Source organism: Artibeus jamaicensis, unplaced genomic scaffold (assembly GCF_021234435.1).
Source record: "Artibeus jamaicensis isolate MK-2021 breed Jamaican fruit bat unplaced genomic scaffold, CSHL_Jam_final contig_490, whole genome shotgun sequence".
In the NCBI taxonomy this organism is placed as follows: Eukaryota; Metazoa; Chordata; class Mammalia; order Chiroptera; family Phyllostomidae; genus Artibeus; species Artibeus jamaicensis.
In genome coordinates, this window is record NW_026521861.1 from 17032811 (window position 1) to 17051902 (window position 19092).

Here is a 19092-nt window from a genome sequence, read left to right on the forward strand (position 1 = left end):
CAGGGAAGAGGTGCGCCTTCTGGGAGGGAGCTGATGCTGCTGGAGGGGTGGGTCCCCCCAGAACCTCCAGCTCCACACCAGACGAAGACCTCTCTGAATAGGGTCTTATAAACCATTTTGGTACAGGTTGGGCTCAGGTGGCTAGTGGTCTGATCATATTTTTCCTGTAGGTCTAAGACCTCCCAGCTTCAGTGACATCACCTGTTTTCCCACTTGGGACACATCCCCAGGCAGCTTTGAAATGACAGGTAGGTTCCCTCCACTTCCTTCTCTTTGGTGTCTTCTGAACAAAAGCTCAGAAGCCCTTGTTGTCTGAGATTCTGTACTGCTAACTATAGGGAGAAAGGTCAGGCTGACCCATAAGACAAAAATGGGGAAGTTGTCCCAGTGGGCAAATGTCTCACAGCTCTCCAGCAGGATGTTCCTGCTCTGAGCTGAGCTATCGAAGAGGCTGCCTCCATGGTCCCCTGGCAGGGTCCCACTGTGCCTCTGTTCTCACTACCCTGTAGAGTCATTTTTATTTCTTATCTTGTCTTCCCACACTTGGGTGCAAATGACTCCTGTTTATGTTTCCGGACTTGGTGTCAGGAGTTGCCTTCTCTGAGCTACTGCCCCTGCCATCAGATTTGGATGCTTTTTCTGTATGTACCCATATTAAGTTGTGTTAATACTTTTTACCACCGTTATAGTTGTCACCATGCAGGTCTGTCTCTCAGCCCAGGCAGTGCTTTCTGTGGCGTAGGACGCATTTTACTCTTTTCTATCACGCAGATATTTAATATTTCTATAGCATTTTCTGTGATGTTCTCAAGGCAGACATGACTAATCTATCACAGTTCTCTGTTTTTGATGATGCCAGACCTACCTTCATAACTGGTTTCAGCCCAGCACTCCAGGAACCAATCATCACCCCCTGCAAGAGGAATCCATCATGCCATCTAGTCTGGGGCACTCCCTGGCACATGTGTATCTTGTCACCTGACACTTACCAACTGTTGGACTGAGAGAAGTAGGATGAAAAGCAATGAGCCTGTCCTGGAAAAGTGCTCATTCTCATCAAGGGGGGGGGGGGGGGGGAATTGGGAACAAGAGGAAGAGCTGTAGGATTAGAAAATGAATCCCAGGATGAATGCATTTCATCTGGATAAGCCAAAGGCAGATATTCTGCCCTAAGTCCTTACTGGGGGCTGATTGAAACCTGGGCTCATGGTATCCTTGAAGCCAGAATGAGGCACTAGGAGCCTGAATTCACAGCTCATGGCAAGGGAGCCCAGGTGGCACCTGATAGCCTCAGGACCTCACAACATTGCTCATCCAGGCTAGCACAACAGAAGCAAGTCTGCAAAGCCAGATGCTCGTAACTGAGAGTCATCAACCACCAAGAGCATTTTAGTAAAAATAAATGACAGGCGACCTTCTTGGTAGATGGTGGGGGCTTTACCAGAGTCCAATGGTCAAGACTGGGGTCTCAAAGGGGAAAGTGGTAAGTACAAAACAAAACCAAGGAGAGGGATTGTGTGCAAGGCAGGAGGAGATCAGGGCTGGCGTTGTGGGTCTGCCAAGCTCCAAGCCTCCTGCAGTGTGAATGCCAAGAGCAAGATAGGAAACCCTGTGAAGTGAGTAGTTGTGGCTCAGTCTGAGGCCCCATGTGTCTCAACTTCTGAGCTATGGAATTCGGGTGGCATCCAGAAGTTGTGGCTCAGGGTAGCATGGGCCCACAGACTCCATGGACTCACCCCAATGCCTTCTACTGAGCATCCATGTCTGCACGAAGGCCACCCTTCTTTTTCCAAGGCCCCCGGCCAAGGAGAAGGTGCCCTGCCAGGACAACTCAGCCCAAAGAGATGTTTTTCCCCTTGGCACCAGGTCCTGTATTTGCCCAGCAGCCCACATCCTGTTCTGACCCAATCTCAGGGCCAACCTCCCACCTGTGAATTCAGATTCTCCAGGAGTAAAATGAATCCTATATGCAGGGAGCATTTGATAATCTTGGAGGCTCACCTACGAGGAAGTTGGAAATCGTCTCATGAATGTCAGTGCTTTTGCAGTTGGAGGGTAGCCAGATTATTCATACAGCAATCAATCTAACACACCTAAACTGTTCCCACAGATTAGCTATTGACTGTTAGCAAAGTCTCTCACTTCCTCTCTATTGATTTATGGCAGCGATGGGATAGGAGACACGCCTCCTTTCAGCTGCGAGCCTATAAATATCAAGGCAATTTTATTCAAAGTGAGAAGAACCCAGCAAAATGGGGATCTCCAGAGTCATCCTTGAGATGTGTCTATTGGGTCAAGTTCTGTCTTCAGGTATTATATCTAATTGCTATATTTGTTCATTTCACTCCTGCCACTCCAAGTCATGGCAAATTATACATGCTTGTCCTGGGTGCCAGACTTTTGTTTTCGAGGGGATTTTTAGATCAAGGAGGAGGCAGTTCTTTGCTGATAATTGTAATTAAAAATATGGCTCTTTTCCAGTTGTTTCTGGCTGTGAAGTGCAATGGCTGTGGTGGGAAAAGGGCAATCACTAAGTTGGTGTTTTCAGTGAGTCACTCAGTTCAACAATCCACCGACTGTTCTTAGAAAAATTCCTGGAGTGAGTGTGTATTATTAGGAGGCCCTAAATCTTTACCATAAGTTTAGTTCCTGTGGAAATGGGCGGGAAAGATGGCCCCTGTCAATGCTCACTATGTGACTTCTTTCTGCAACTGTGTCTGGCTTGACAATTTTCTGAGCAAAAGTGCATCGAGGGCACAGACAAGATCACTAAGGTTCTGAGTGTGTGTCTGTTGCTCACTGCTTTGGATAAGTGACTTGAACTTGGTAGCTTAGCATGTCTTTGTGTTCTTAGAGTGTCAAGATGTAAAACACACGTGAAAGAGTCATGGGCAAATCAAAGGAACCGTTGAGGCATCTCAACCATTTTATAAAGATACTAAGTGAATAGGGCAATCAGCCAGCTGGCCTGTTATCTATCTCCCTGCCTCTTGGTCTCTCAGTTACTCTCTCTCTCTCTCTCTCTCATCTACTTGGCTCTCAATTACTCTATCTCAGCTACTTGGTATCTATTCTCTCTCCCCCACTTCCATTCTTCTCTGTCTCTGTCCCTCTGTTTCTTCTTTTTCTTCTTTCTTTTTTTTCTTTTCTTTCCTCCTTCTTTCTCTCTCTCCCTTCCTTCATTCATTTTTTTCTTCTTCTATTCCACTATCCCTACTTTTCGATGTACCTTTTTGCTACATTCATGAATTTCAGGAAACAGGACAAAAAAATCCTAATTTCCAGATAATTTCTGGACCTCTCCCTCCCGCCCTAGTCTTCTGAAGGTGATGCTCTGAAGACTAAGGTTTGTTTGGGGAATTGCTTTCATGAAAGCAGGACCCCAAACCCAGCCCTCAGTTCCCTGGTGATGGGGAGCAGGCTGCATGGTGTGACATGTGTGCAGCCCATGGTGACACCAGCCAGCCATCTGGAGGATGCCATCTTCCTTCTTGTCAGGAGGACCTCAGTGGGTGCTGGGTCTGGGCAGTCTGGGGCTGGGGGTGGTGTTTCCATGGAAACATTTGAAAACGGGAGGCAGTGTTCTTAGCTCTAGATTTATTGGTGCAAAGTTAACCCTGGATTTGCACTGAGTCTGGAAAGGGACATGGAGTGCATTTCAGCCCCTAAAGGACAGGGAGAGGGTTACCCCATCCTTCTCCATGAAGGGGCTTAAGGCAGCAGTGCTCTTAGATGGAGCCACCCATGAAGTTTTGTGCAGCATGTGCACAGACATGTATACACATGCACATTGGGGACATAGGGAAGACTTGGGAGTCATGTGCTCAGGTAGTGCAGACTTCTCCTCTCACCGCCACCTGTGCTAGTCTGGGGACAGCGGCCCCTGTGGTCCCCAACATTGTGGTGCATACTGGGATGTTTTGCTGTTTACCTGCTCCACTCTAAGTCATGTCTCCTTGACGTTCGAGGGCAGGTATCATGGTCCCTTTTCACAGCTAAAGAAATGGAGGCTCAGAGAGGGCAACCGACTTGGCTGAAGTCCCAAAGCTGGGAGCGGGTGGGGATGGGCTTCCATCTCAGGCACCCCCAGAGTTGGCTGGTGCAATCACCCCATGGGCTCATTCTGACAGGCAGTGTCATGACTGTCCTGGCGCAGGTGTGCAAACACCTTCTCAAGTGGCTTTTTCTCCTCCTTCTCAAGGTGGAGGAGGAGGAATCAAACTGAGGAGTCAGCAATGGGTTCTCTTCACTGGGGATTAAATGACAAGCAAAAGATATTTACACCTGCAGTGGAAAAGGAAAACTGTCCCTGGTCTGACCTAGCAAATGCCAGTGCTGCCAGTCACCTGCTCACAGGGTGCTGGTCCCTGTTAACCCCAAAGAGCCCTCTGCGGAGACTGACCACCGTGTGACCCCCCAGAGGCGAGTTTCTAGTCAATTGTCATCTTTAGAGCAACCTCTGGCATTTGCTATGTGGCCTGGTGTGTGCACACACCACCACACACGGGATGTGACCTTGATGACCTGACCACCTCCATGAGAATGGCTTCCCCAGGAGAGTGTGGCCCTTGGAGTGGTCACTGTGGGGTGGGTTTTTTCAACATGTGGGGGTGCATTTTAAGAAATGGCCTTTCTTCCAGTTGGGGCCACCTTCTGAGGAATCTCTCATCGATGAAGGATATTTGTCATTGGAGGCTGTCTGGGAGCTGCTGAAACAGGCAGTTGGTGTTTGGTGTCCAACCTTGTGGCTAGAGGGATGCTAATCAACTGGGAGATTTTGTGGTTGGAGACTGTGGAAGCTCAGGAGGGGAGGGATGGTGACAGGGGTAAGGGATGCCCTTGGTGACATCCCAGCATGGAACGGAGGTTGGCAAAGGGCGAGAGAGTTGAGTTCTGCTCACAAGGAGGAATCAGCCGTTTAGCAGTGGGCAGGCTTCCAGGTGTCTGCCTCCAGGACCTTGTTTCAGGGCCGAGGTTGGGGAGGCCAGCCCCCCTTCGAATGAGGGCATCTAATGACCTCTTCTTCTCTCTGCTCTGCAGCTTCTTCGAGTTCCACAGAGGAGCCCCCGACGATGGCCACAGAAGGTAACGTTTGTCACATGGGATCTCTGTGGGCTCTTTACCCCACTGCACCCTGACCCAGGAGAGGAACCTTAAGTGTGAGAGATGGGGGTTCTCAGCTCCTGAGGGGGATGCTCTGAACAGGGCCTCAGGCCTGAATGGGTATCCTTTGCATGGACTGTATGTATGTGTTGAAGGAGGAATCAACCTGCCAGCTGTCTCCAAGGAGGTCCAAGGTGGAGCTAGGTGTCCTGTCTTCAGGGGACCTGTTGTCCATGCTCAGTGCCCACTCCTGTGGTCCTCACCAAGCTTGCTGCCTCTTGGCCAGGCTGAGGTGCTGGGTTCTGGCTGCAAGTCCCAGAGAGGCAGCATGCTGAGCAGTGTCCTTGCCTGCGCCCTCTCCTGAGCCCACATCAGGACACTGGGTTCCATCTCAGTATAGAAGGACCATGGTCCTTCACCCTGTGGGTGGCAGAGGTCCCATGCACCCCTCTGCAGGGCCTCTAGTGGGAGAGCTGAGAGCTGCACTTTATGGAGTTGGGGTCCTGGCAGCCTGGCCTTTGCCCCTTTTCTAGCGGAAACTTTGACCAAGGCTCCTTTCAGGACCCAGCATGGATGAGCTGGGCATCCTAATGGCACATGTGTTAGGCATTTCTGTCCCTAAGGCCTGTAAAGCAAGGCCTGACTTTTCCTTCTCTTCCTGTTCCCTCTGATTAAGGATACAGATGTCACTAGAGCTGAGGATGACACTGGCTGTGTTCTAAGTTAGCCATGTCTCTGCCAAAAATTTTTAGTTGCAGTAGCTGTAACAGAAGAGACCCTTCATTCTATGATGATTTCTCCTGTGAATCCTGCAGTGTTTTAGGAATACCAGCCAAGACTGACAAGCCCTTTGGTACAACTCACAGGGCCAGGAGGGCGTATGAGGGGCTGGAGGGGTTTGGCTATCTGCCTGGGTCACAGAACAGCAGACAGGACTTACCTAGAGCTGTCAGAGCCTCCAGAGAGGGTGAAGCTTGGGGTGGGGGAGTCATACTTCTATATTTAAAAAGACCCCATGTGCCCTGGCTGGTGTAGCTCAGTGGATTGAGCGCGGGCCTGTAAACCAAAGAGTCGTGGTTGGATTCCCAATCGGGGCACATGCCTGGGTTGCAGGCCAGTTCCCCAGTAGGGGACACATGAGAGGCAACCACACATTGATGTTTCTCTCTCTCTTTCTCCCTCCCTTACCCTCTCTCTGAAAATAAATAAATAAAATTTAGAGAAAGGTTTTTAAATAAATAAATAAAAATAAAAAGACCCCATGTAACTGCCCAATAGATGACAATCCAGACAAAACTGATAGCTCTGGTAGCAGTGGGTTAAGAGCAGCTCTCAGGTCATCTTCTCTCTAAGTCCCAGCACAAAGTAGGTTCTTGCTGGGGCCTTGGACAAGCACAAGGGCTCATTGAAGCAATTTGAAAACCACAATCTTAAAGCTACAATCCTACTTAATGGGGAAACATTAGAAACATTTCTACTAAAGGAAAAAGCAAAGCAAGTATGCCCTTCAGCACCCCCTCAACTATTGAACATTATATTAAAGAAGCTAGCCAATACAATTAGATAAGAGAAATGATTAGAAGAATAAAGATGTGAACATTATATTATTTTTACATCAATTTCCTGGAGTCTTGCATAGGTCATATGTGGGAAGGTCAAAATCAGGGTCAGTAGGTTGATACAGAGATACCCCTCTGCCTTCAAATAAGCTTTTAAAAAAGATATTTATTTCTTTTTAGAGGGGAAGAGAGGGAGAAACATCAAAGTGTGAGAGAAACACTAATTGGTTGGCTCTTGCACATCCCCAAATGGGGACCTGGCCTGCAACCCAAGCATTTGTTCTAGACTGGGAAGCAAACCAGTGACCTTTCAGGTTGTAAGCTGGCACCCCATCTACTGAGCCACACCAGCCAGGGCCCAAATAGCCTTTTAAAGGGAAAGAACTTGAGGGTAGATGGGTTTGTTGAATTTCCCAAAGTCACACAGGAAGACAAAATCCAGTTCAGAAAGGACATTTCTGTACCAAATTCAAGTTTACATTCAATCCTTAATTCTTCTTAGAGGAGGCCTAACTATATTTTCAGTTTCTTCTCTCTTCTACAATCTGTCGCAGAAAATACTACAACAAATATCAAGACTACTTCTGCAATAGGTAATGAACAATTTTCTATGGGTCTTTCTTTGCAGGTCATGATACCAAGTATAGTCATGGGTTTGACCCTTACTCAGGAAAATGTTAGGGTAGGACAAGAGGAAATGTTGTAATCATGCAGTGCAAAGGGAGATCTCTCATGAGACAGAGGACCTGGCTTGGGTGGTAACCTCCTTTGTTGTACATGTCCCAGTGGGTGGGGAGGAGTCAAGCATTTCCAGGACCCTGTGTGCTTTGGATCAGAGACCACAAAGATCAATTTCAAGACCACAGGCCCAGCTCTGTCCTCTCCTCGACTCTGTGCTGGCCCCAGCCACCTTAGCGCCACAGACCTGAATGTGGATTAGAAGGAGCATGTGCAAAATGCTCTCCAACAACAGATCCCCAGATAAATGTCTGGGCTGCTCCCAGGACAGGCAGGTCTGATCAGACTTCTCTCCAGCATGGGGCAGTCATGAGACACATGGGAAATGCCAGGAAATTGAAGCCCTGCCCATAGTCTACCGAGAGATGAAACACATGGGTAGTCTCCAGACCCTCTCTGGATAGCAACCCAAGAAACATTTCCTTCCCCCTGAATTTCTAGTAGCTTGGGTTGGAGGGTGCTCACTGTAATTACACCATGAAGAACTGTAATAAAACATGTGTCCAGAGTCCAGCACAGTTAGAGATACACTTAGGGAAGTTTGTTTATGTGAAGCACTCTAAATGGCCTCAAGCATGAGGCTTCAAGAGGAACACATACGATGAATGCTATAACTGTACCTAAGGATGGAATAAAGTCTCTGCATGTGGGTTCGGGGTGGCAGTTCCACTCACCTCCCTAGGGGCCATCATGGGTGCTCCCCTATATTGGAAAAGCGTTGACCTGGCAGGACAAAATGTCTCTGCTCCTTTCCTACAATAAAGATGAACTTCTGTACATGTCCAGAGCTGACTGTTTCCCCATATCCCATATGGTTAGGCCATGAGGGTGACCCAAGAGTTTGGAACATGCCTTAGGCCTGGCAGCTCAACATAGTCATGGAGGAGGTGTTTTCTGCCATATCTAGGTTTCAGGACCCAAGGGAATTTGGATGTGAGGCTGGTGAATGGAGGTGACCGCTGTCAGGGCCGGTTGGAGGTTCTCTACAAAGGCTCCTGGGGCACCGTGTGTGACGACGATTGGGACATCAAGGATGCCAATGTGGTGTGCAGGCAGCTGGGCTGTGGCTCAGCCACATCGGCTCCAGGAAGTGCCCGGTTTGGACAGGGCTCAGACCCCATTGTCTTGGACGATGTGCGTTGCTCAGGGAATGAGTCCTACCTGTGGAGCTGCCCACACCGAGGCTGGAACTCACACAACTGTAACCACGGGGAGGATGCAGGTGTCATCTGCTCAGGTGGGCCTCAGACTTCACTGAACCCCTACTGGGTGACACTGCAGAGACCAAGCACACTTCCCAGTCTTGGGCTCATTCCCAAGAATCATAATGCTGTACCTGGCACTGGAGACTGCACTAGGGCAGCTGACATCCAAGATATTATGTCACTTGCTGTAGGTGACAAAGCATCTTGTTACAATAGGTATGTCCCCAGGATCCTGCTGGGATTGCTGGACATCAGGTTGGTGGGGGCTGTTCATACACAGGACCAAGCCTCCTGAGGACAGAGCAGGAAGTCTCTTGGTGCGGGCTGAGGGTGGCATCTCTCTCAACACCCTGAGGGTGGTCAAAGGAGCTCCCCTTCATTGGATCAGCCTTCACCTTGTGGGAAGGGCACCTCTGTTTCTTCTTTGTGGTAAAGATGAACCTGTGTACATGTTGAAAGCTGAATGTTTGCCCTGGGTGGTTAGACCAGGAGTGTGTCTCAGGAGTCTGGCATGTCCCTCAGGGCTGGCAGCTCAACATAGTCATGGAGGATGTGTTCTTGTGTCTTCCCTAGGGTTTGGGACTGAAGGGAACTGGGCCCTGAGGCTGGTGAATGGAAATGACCAGTGTCAGGGCCGGTTGGAGGTTCTCTACCAAGGCTCCTGGGGGACCGTGTGTGACGACGATTGGGACATCAACGATGCCAAGGTGGTGTGCAGGCAGCTGGGCTGTGGCTTGGCCTCGTCAGCTCCGGGAAGTGCCCGGTTCGGCCGGGGCTCGGGGCCCATTGTCCTGGACGACGTGGGCTGCTCAGGGAATGAGTCCTACCTGTGGAGCTGCCCACACCGAGGCTGGAACTCGCACAACTGTAACCACGGGGTGGAGGCTGGTGTCATCTGCCAAGGTGGGCCTCTCACATTGGTGGGTCTTCTTCTGGGTGACATTGCAGAGACCAAGCACATTTCCCAGTCCTGGGCTAATTCCCGAGCCTCATGGTGATGTGCCCGGCAATGTAGTTTGTGCTGAGGTAACTGGAACTCAAGATATTATGTCACCTACTGTAGCTGAAAAAGCATCTTGGTTAGAATAGTGAGTCCTCAGCATCTGGCTGGGATTGCAAGAAATCCTTTGGTGGAGGCTATGAACCAATAATTACACACAGTATCAAGCTTCTGGAGGACAAACCCCAGGGCCTTTCATGTGTGGTCAGGATGACAGTTCTGCTCACCTCCCTGGAGGCAGTCATGGGTGCTCCACTTCATTGGAATAGCATTGATGTATCACGATAAGATGTCTCTTCTACTTTCCCGTGATGAGGATATTCTGCACTTATCCAGGGATGACAGTTTTCCATGGATAGTTCAACTGGGAGGGTGTCCCAGGAATCTGGAACATGCCTCAAGCCCGGCAGCTGAACATAGTCATGAAGTTGTTCTTCTGCTGTCTCTAGGGTTCGAGACTGAATTGAGTTTGTCCCTGAGGCTGGTGAATGGAGGCGACCGCTGTCAGGGCCGGGTAGAGGTCCTCTACAAAGGCTCCTGGGGGACCGTGTGTGACGACGACTGGGACATCAATGACGCCAACGTAGTGTGCAGGCAGCTGGGCTGTGGCTTGGCCATGTCAGCTCCGGGAAGTGCCCGGTTCGGTCAGGGCTCAGACCCCATTCTCCTGGACAATGTTGGCTGCTCAGGGAATGAGTCCTACCTGTGGAGCTGCTCACATGGAGGCTGGCAGTCACACAACTGTAACCATGGGGAGGATGCCAGCATCATCTGCTCAGGTGGGCCTCAGACTTTGCCAAACCCCATTCTGGGTGACATTGTAGAGACCAAGCACTCTTTCCAGTCCTGGGCTAATTTCCAAGCATTTTGATACTGTGCCTAGCACTGGAGTTTGTACTAGGGCAGCTCAAACCCAAGATAGTATGTCACCTGATGTAGCTGAGAAAGCATCTTGGTTAGAATAGGTGAGTCCCTAGCATCCTGCTGGGTATCTGGAAATAAGATTGGTGGGGGCTGTGCCCCACATATATACACAGGATTAAGATTCCTGAGGGCAAACCAGGGAGCCTCATTGGCATCCTGCTAACCTCCCTGGGGGTGGTCATGGGTGCTCTCCTTAACTGCAGCTGCACTGAACTGGTGGAAAGGATGTCTCTGCTACTTTCTTTTAATTAAGATGATTCGCTACATATTTTCATAGCTGACTGTTTGACCCAAGTGGTTAGGCCAACATGGTGTCCCAGAGTCTGAAAACTGCCTCAGGCCTGGGGGCTCAACATAGTCACGAAGGATGTGTTTTTGTGTTATCTCTAGGGTTCAGGACAGAAGGGACTTTGGAACTGAGGCTGGTGAATGGGAGTGACCGGTGTCAGGGCCGGGTGGAGGTTCTGTACAATGGCACCTGGGGGACTGTGTGTGATGATGATTGGGACATCAAGGATGCCAACATGGTGTGCAAGCAGCTGGGCTGTGGCTTGGCCAAGTCAGCTCCACAAAGTGCCCGATTTGGTCAGGGCTCAGGGCCAATTCTCCTGGACAATGTGGGCTGTTCAGCACAAGAGTCCCACCTGTGGAGCTGCCCTCACGGAGGCTGGAACACACACAACTGTAACCATGGGGAGGACGCTGGTGTCATCTGCTCAGGTGGGCCTCACACATTGCTGAACCCTTTCTGGGTGATATTGCATAGACCAAGCACACTTCCCAGTCTTGTGTTAATTCCCAAATATAATGCTGTTCCCAGCACTGGAGTTTTCCCTAGGGCAGCTCGAACCCAAGATATTAAGTCTAGTGCTATAGCTGAGAAAGCATCTTGGTTAGAGTAGGTATGTCCCCTGCATCCTGGTGGTACTGCCCAGAATTGAATGGTGGTGACTGTGTGCCTATGGGTATACGCAGGATGGAGCTTCTTAAGGGCAGTGCAGGCAGCCTTTTCATGTTCGGTCAGGGGGGCTGTAGTCTCTCTCACCTCGCTGGGGTCTTTAATGGAGGCTCCTATACACTGGATCAGCCTTCACCTGATGAGAGATAGGACGTCTCTTCTTTCTTGTGATGGAGATGACCTGTGCACGTTTCCAAAGCTGACTGTTTGCCTTGGGTGCTTAGGTCAGGAGGGTGTCCCTGAAATCTGGTATGTGCCACAGGCCTGACAACTCAACATAATCACTAAGGAGCTATTCTATGTCTTCCCTAGGGGTTGGAACCAATTGGACTTTGGACCTGAGGCTGGTCAATGGAGGTGACCGGTGTCAGGGCCGGGTGGAGGTTCTTTACCAAGACTCCTGGGGGACTGTGTGTGATGATGACTGGGACATCAATGATGCCAATGTGGTGTGCAGGCAGCTGGGCTGTGGCTGGGCCACATTGGCTCTGGGAAGTGCCCGGTTCGGTCAGGGCTCAGGGCCCATTGTCCTGGACGATATGCGCTGCTCAGGGCACGAGTCCTACCTTTGGAGCTGCCCACACCAAGGCTGGAACTCACACAACTGTCACCACGTGGAGGATGCAAGTGTCATCTGCTCAGGTGGGCCTCACACATTGTGGGTCTCCCTTTGGTGGGGTGTTAGTACTTAGAACTAAAATGATTCCCACTCCAGTGCCCCTGTCTGAGCATCGTAGTATCGTTCCTGGTACTGGACTTTATTCCAAAGCAGCAGGCACCCAAGAGGTTACGTTACCTGCTCTGGGTGAAAAAGGAGGTTGGTCCCTATGGGACCCCGGTGTTCTCTGGGAATTGCCCACAGGGTGTTGGAGGGGCCTGTGGCACCGTGTTCTTGTTCAGGGTCCAGCTTCCTGAGGGTAGGGCAGGGAGCCTTTTTTTCTGACTTGGTAACATGAGCTTACCTACCACCTAGGGTCAAGCTCTTAGGCAGAGCACTTTGTCGAGTACGTAGGTGGATGAAAAGCTTCATTCCAGAATGAGTGCAGTGCTTAGGGGTTTCCTAGAATCTGATGCTCAGGAAGAGCCATAAGAGCACAGAGCTCCTCTGTGAACTACAGAATGGGTGGCAGGAGGCGGGGTAAGGTGTGAGGTGGTAGGTGACCAATGAATGGAATGGTGGTGAGGCAGGAAGAACATTTGGGATGGTGGTAAGATGCATGGGGAAACTCTACAACTCACTATAAAGGACCACTGACCTCACACGTGGAGGTGTAAAAATTGGCATCTATAGCAACCCAATCATCACAGTCATCCTCTGCTAATTACCAGGGTGTCAGCCAAGGCTATGGTGGCCTCAGGCAAGACACCCCTTTCACCAGCAAAAAATTACTCCTGGTCACAGTGAGGCAGGTAAAGGCAAGGAGAGAGGTTGGGACAGCCAGTGGTAGTGTCCACAATGAGGGATCATATCAGGCATCATCTCAGTGGGTATAAGACCAGGGTCATCAACCTTGGATCTGGGTCAGACAACTGTGTGCCCCTTGGCTAACATTTTCCTTCTCTTCCTCACAGCTGCTCAGTCCCACCCGACATTGTGGCCAGGTGAGCTGCCAGTGACCTTCCTTGGATATCTTCTCTTTCTGCACCTCATGTTCTCCTCACTCTGAGTGAATCCCTGCCCTGTGAACATGCCCATTTGCCTATGCTCTCCGTCGTCCGTCCCTGAGATTCTAACAGTGCTGTGCAAGTATTCCAACAGTGGCATTTCCAGGATTCCATGTATTATTCATCCATTTGTGGTCTCCCCTAATACTTGGCTGGTGCCCCTAAAGATGGCCACCAATGTTCAGAGAGATGGCCACCAAAGTGTGATGTCCATCCTATCATATCCAGGCTGGTGCACTTTTTGTGTGGTAGTGCACATTCATAACCACTGGGGTCCTGTTGATGGCACATCAGACTTTTGTCTTCTCACCTCCCCTCACCCCTTCAATGCACTGAAATTCTGATGGTCACACCTGCATCACTGTGGGGCAGGCACAGTGCCCAGGGGTGGGGGTGGAGTAATATGTGACAATGGTTTGCCAAACAGGTGACATTTGATTGGCCCCTGCTTATAAACCCATCCTGACTCTTTCCATCCAAGCTCTAGAGTCTTGTCAGCCTCTCGGCACTGCCAGTGAGCACATGCCTCAGGGATGGGAGAGGGCAAAGCTGTTTTAGTTTAGAAGAGAACCCAGCAGGCTGAGAGATTTAAAGGAAATGACGGGATCTCCTACAGGGCCTTGGACCCCACAGACCTAGCAGAAGAGTGGGCTTGTGCACATTAAGGTAGCAAGCTGCAGGATGCACACTGGCAATTGTCCTGATGCCCCCACCAAAGTCTTGAAGGGTCAGTATTGGTGACCTCTAAGTGTGGCCTTTCCCTTTGTTGTCACTTGTAGACACACGGCCAAGCACGTCCATGCCTTCAACACCATCAAGCACAGACTCAGGTGTGTATTCCTGTCCCCCTCCCCCAGGGCTGTGCCTCTGCCCCCCCAATATAAGGTTGGGATGGAACGTGAGGGGAAGTGGTTCCATGTGAGCCATTTATGTCCTTGACCCTGTGGTGGGGCCCTTAAAGAAAGACTCTGTGAGACCAGGTCCTATGTGTGACATAGTTGAGTGTCATCTCATCTTTAGTGAGGTGCTAGGCAGAACCTCAGCATAGACCTCCTTCCATGGCTGAGTGTGAGTGCTGGCAGCCTGGCTGGTTCATCCTGCTGAGACTGGGCTGAAGGCGCAGGCTTCTGGGGCAGTTGGAGAAGATACCCATTCCCCTCCTGTCAGGCCGATAGCCCATCATTTCCTGGGGCTATACCTGATGTTACTGGACCCACCGGAGAGCCAGCAGGTACAAATTATGGACAATTCACCTGGAGCTATTGAGCTCTTCTTTGGGAGTCCCCAAGTGGGACTGGGGAGTAAGTCTGGCTCACCTCCCTGGGGACTGTCAGGGAAGCTCCTGTACATTGGAGCAGCCTTAAGCTGGTGGGATAGGTCATCTCTGCTTCTTTCCTGTGAGTAAGGTGAACATCTGCACTCTTCCAAAACTGCCTATTTCCCCAAGTGGTTTGGCCATGAAAGCATCCCGAGGGTCTGGAACCTGCCTCAGGCCTGGCAGCTGTACATAGTTACACAGAAGGTATTCTTTTGCCATTTCTAGTGTTTGGGACTGGAGGCGCATTGGACCTGATGCTGGTGAATGGGAGTGACCGCTGTCAGGGCCGGTTGGAGGTTCTCTACAAAGGCTCCTGGGGCACCGTGTGTGACGACGATTGGGACATCAAGGATGCCAATGTGGTGTGCAGGCAGCTGGGCTGTGGCTCAGCCACATCGGCTCCAGGAAGTGCCCGGTTTGGACAGGGCTCAGACCCCATTGTCTTGGACGATGTGCGTTGCTCAGGGAATGAGTCCTACCTGTGGAGCTGCCCACACCGAGGCTGGAACTCACACAACTGTAACCACGGGGAGGATGCAGGTGTCATCTGCTCAGGTGGGCCTCAGACTTCACTGAACCCCTGCTGGGTGACACTGCAGAGACCAAGCACACTTCCCAGTCTTGGGCTCATTCCCAAGAATCATAATGCTGTACCTGGCACTGGAGACTGCACTAGGGCAGCTGACATCCAAGATATTATGTCACTTGCTGTAGGTGACAAAGCATCTTGTTACAATAGGTATGTCCCCAGGATCCTGCTGGGATTGCTGGACATCAGGTTGGTGGGGGCTGTTCATACACAGGACCAAGCCTCCTGAGGACAGAGCAGGAAGTCTCTTGGTGCGGGCTGAGGGTGGCATCTCTCTCAACACCCTGAGGGTGGTCAAAGGAGCTCCCCTTCATTGGATCAGCCTTCACCTTGTGGGAAGGGCACCTCTGTTTCTTCTTTGTGGTAAAGATGAACCTGTGTACATGTTGAAAGCTGAATGTTTGCCCTGGGTGGTTAGACCAGGAGTGTGTCTCAGAAGTCTGGCATGTCCCTCAGGGCTGGCAGCTCAACATAGTCATGGAGGATGTGTTCTTGTGTCTTCCCTAGGGTTTGGGACTGAAGGGAACTGGGCCCTGAGGCTGGTGAATGGAAATGACCAGTGTCAGGGCCGGTTGGAGGTTCTCTACCAAGGCTCCTGGGGGACCGTGTGTGACGACGATTGGGACATCAACGATGCCAAGGTGGTGTGCAGGCAGCTGGGCTGTGGCTTGGCCTCGTCAGCTCCAGGAAGTGCCCGGTTCGGTCGGGGCTCGGGGCCCATTGTCCTGGACGACGTGGGCTGCTCAGGGAATGAGTCCTACCTGTGGAGCTGCCCACACCGAGGCTGGAACTCGCACAACTGTAACCACGGGGCAGATGCCAGCGTCATCTGTGCAGGTAGGCCTCAGACTTTACTGAACCTCTATTGAGCAACATTGCAGAGACCAAGCACACTTCCCGTTTGTGGGCTAATTTCAAGCATCATAATGCTGTGACTGGCACTGGAGTTTTTGCTAAAGCAGCAGGCACCCAAGATATTATGACACCTGATGTAGGTGGCAGCATCTTGGTTAGAATAGGAATGTCCCAGGCATCTTGCTGGTACTGGCAGTAATTGATTATGTGGTGGCCGTGTACCCAGCATTATATGCAGGATCAAGCTTCCTGAGGGCCGAGCAGGGAGCCTTTTTATATGTGGTCCGATGGCAGTATTGCTCACCTCCCATGTGGGGTCATGGGTGCTCTCTTCCATTAGAGCAGCCTGTCCTGGCATGGCAAGATGTCTCTTCTTTCCTGTGATGAAGATGATCTCTGCATGTGACTAGAGATGAAAATTTCCCATGGGTAGTTCAACCAGGAGGGTGTCCTGGGAGTCTAGCACATGCTTCAGGCCTGGTGGCTCAGCATACTCACAAAGGAGTTGTTCTTCTGCCATGTCTAGGGTTTGAGACCGAATTGAGTTTGGCCCTGAGGCTGGTGAATGGAGGTGACCGCTGTCAGGGTCGGGTGGAGGTTCTCCACAAAGGCTCATGGGGGACTGTGTGTGACGACGACTGGGACATCAAGGATGCCAATGTGGTGTGCAGGCAGCTGGGCTGTGGCTCAGCCACAGCAGCTCCAGGAAGTGCCCGGTTCGCTCAGGGCTCAGACCCCATTCTCCTGGACAATGTTGGCTGCTCAGGAAATGAGTCCTACTTGTGGAGCTGCCCACACAGAGGCTGGAACTCACACAACTGTAACCACGGGGAGGACGCTGGTGTCATCTGCTCAGGTGGGCCTCAGACTTCACTGAACACCTACTGGGTAACATTACAGAGACCAAACACACTTCCCAGTCCTGGGGTAGTTCCCAAGCATTTTGATGCTGTGCCTAGCACTGGTGTTTGTACTAAAGGAGCATGAAACCCATACATTATGTCATCCACTATAGCTGAGAAAACATCTCGGTTAGAATAGGTAAGTCCTCAACATCCTCCTGGGATTTCTGGAAATCAGATTGGTGGCAGATTCTCTCTGTATTTATACACTGGATCAAGCTACCTGGGGACAGAACAGGGAGCCTTTTCATGTGGAGTCAGGGTGGCATACTGGTCAACACCTTGGGGGTGGTCATTGCTGCTCCCCTCCATGGGAGCAGTTGACCAGGCAAGAAGGACGTTTCTGCTTCTTTCCGGTGATGAAGATGAACCTCTGTGGATGGCCATAGTTGACTGTTTGCCCTGAGTGGTGTGGCCATGATGGTGTCCCAGGAGTCTGGCACATTCCTCAGGTCTGGCAGCTAACATGGTCATGGAGGAGTTGTTTTTGTGCTTTCTCTAGGGGTTGGAACCGAAGGGACTTTGGACCTCAGGTTGGTGAATGGAGGTGACCGCTGTCAGGGCCGAGTGGAGGTTCTCTACAAAGGCACCTGGGGGACTGTGTGTGATGATGATTGGGACATCAAGGATGCCAACATGGTGTGCAAGCAGCTGGGCTGTGGCTTGGCCAAGTCAGCTCCACAAAGTGCCCGATTTGGTCAGGGCTCAGGGCCAATTCTCCTGGACAATGTGGGCTGTTCAGCACAAGAGTCCCACCTGTGGAGCTGCCCACACCGAGGCTGGAACATTCAAAACTGTAACCACGGGGAAGATGCTAGTGTCATCTGCTCAGGTGGGTCCCAGACATTGCTGGACATTTTGGATGACATTGCAGAGACCCAGCACACTTCCCAGTTCCGGGCTAATTTCCAGCTATCATAACACTATACCCAGCACTGGAGTTTGTGCTAGGGCAGCTGACACCCAACGTTTTTGTCACCTAATGTAGCTGAGAAAGCATCTTGTTTAGAGTAAGAATGTCCCCTGCATTCTGGTGGTACTATCTGAAATTGATTTGGTGGTGACTGTGTGTCCATGGTTATATGCAAGATCAAGCTTCTTAAGGGCGGTGCAGGCAGCCTTTTCTTGTGCAGCTGGAGTGGCAGTTTCACTCACCTCCCTGGAGCCATTGGGGGGCTCTTTTGCATTGTAGCAGCCTTGACCAATGAGATAAGACATCTCTGCTCCTTTCTTGTGATAAAGATGAACCTCTGCACATGTCCAAAGCTGACTGTTTCTCCTGGGTGGTTAGGCCAGGAGGGTGTCCCAGGAGTCTGGCATATGCCTCAGGCCTGGCAGTTCAACAGTCATGAAGGAAGTGTTCTTGTGTCTTCTCTAGGGTTCAGGACTGATTGGACTTTGGACCTGAGGCTGGTCAATGGAGGTGACCGGTGTCAGGGCCGATTGGAAGTTCTCTACCAAGGCTCCTGGGGGACTGTGTGTGATGACTATTGGGACATCAATGATGCCAATGTGGTATGCAGGCAGCTGGGCTGCGGCTGGGCCATGTTAGCTCTGGGAAATGCCTCGTTTGGTCAGGGCTTGGGGCCAATTCTCCTGGACGACGTGCACTGCTCAGGGCATGCATCCCACCTATGGAGCTGCCCGCACCGAGGCTGGAACTCACACAACTGTCATCATGGGGAGGATGCTGGCATCATCTGCTCAGGTGGGCCTCACACATGGTGGGTCTCCCTTTCATCGGTAGATATTGCTGAGAACTAACAAGATTCCCACCCCAGTGCCCCTGCATCAGCCACGTAGTGTTGTCCCTGGTATAGGGGCTTATTTAGAGCAGCAGGCATCCAAGGGGTTATGTCACCTGCTTTGGTTGAAAAAGGAGCTTGGTCTGTATGGGACTCTAGCAATGTCTAGATATTGCCCACACATTGTTAGAGGGGACTGTGGAACTGTGCTCCTGCTCAGGGTCAAACTTCCTGAGGACATAACAGGGAGCCTTTTTGGTCTACCCCTTCAACTCCAGCTGACCTCCCACCTAGGGTCTTCCTGGAGTAATGCTCTTAGGAAGGGTACTTTGTGGGGTATGGGGGTGTTTGGGAAGCTTAGTGCTGTGAGGATTGCTGTGCTTTGGCCTCTGCCAGAATTTGATGTTAAGGAATGGACCTAAGAGCACAGAGCTCCTCTGTGAGCTACAGAATGCATGGCAGGTGGTGGGCTGAGGTGTGACATGGCAGGTCACTATGAATGAAATGCTGATGAACCAGTCAGGGCCTTTG

The 19092-nt window shown here is 51.0% G+C and overlaps 1 protein-coding gene across 1 annotated transcript in view; it reads left to right on the forward strand.

The window, feature by feature from the left end:
- The first annotated feature begins 2220 nt into the window (after nucleotides 1–2220).
- LOC119059500 (deleted in malignant brain tumors 1 protein) overlaps nucleotides 2221–19092 on the forward strand; it is a 44527-nt gene continuing 27655 nt past the window's right edge. The window contains exons 1-14 of the mRNA XM_053668667.1: nucleotides 2221–2310; nucleotides 5041–5085; nucleotides 8308–8637; nucleotides 9179–9508; nucleotides 10055–10384; nucleotides 10920–11249; nucleotides 11800–12129; nucleotides 13060–13089; nucleotides 13932–13982; nucleotides 14696–15025; nucleotides 15567–15896; nucleotides 16441–16770; nucleotides 17319–17648; nucleotides 18195–18524. Coding sequence (XP_053524642.1) covers nucleotides 2253–2310; nucleotides 5041–5085; nucleotides 8308–8637; nucleotides 9179–9508; nucleotides 10055–10384; nucleotides 10920–11249; nucleotides 11800–12129; nucleotides 13060–13089; nucleotides 13932–13982; nucleotides 14696–15025; nucleotides 15567–15896; nucleotides 16441–16770; nucleotides 17319–17648; nucleotides 18195–18524 — 3484 coding nt within the window. The 5' untranslated portion in view covers nucleotides 2221–2252. The remainder of the gene's footprint in view (nucleotides 2311–5040; nucleotides 5086–8307; nucleotides 8638–9178; nucleotides 9509–10054; nucleotides 10385–10919; nucleotides 11250–11799; nucleotides 12130–13059; nucleotides 13090–13931; nucleotides 13983–14695; nucleotides 15026–15566; nucleotides 15897–16440; nucleotides 16771–17318; nucleotides 17649–18194; nucleotides 18525–19092) is intronic.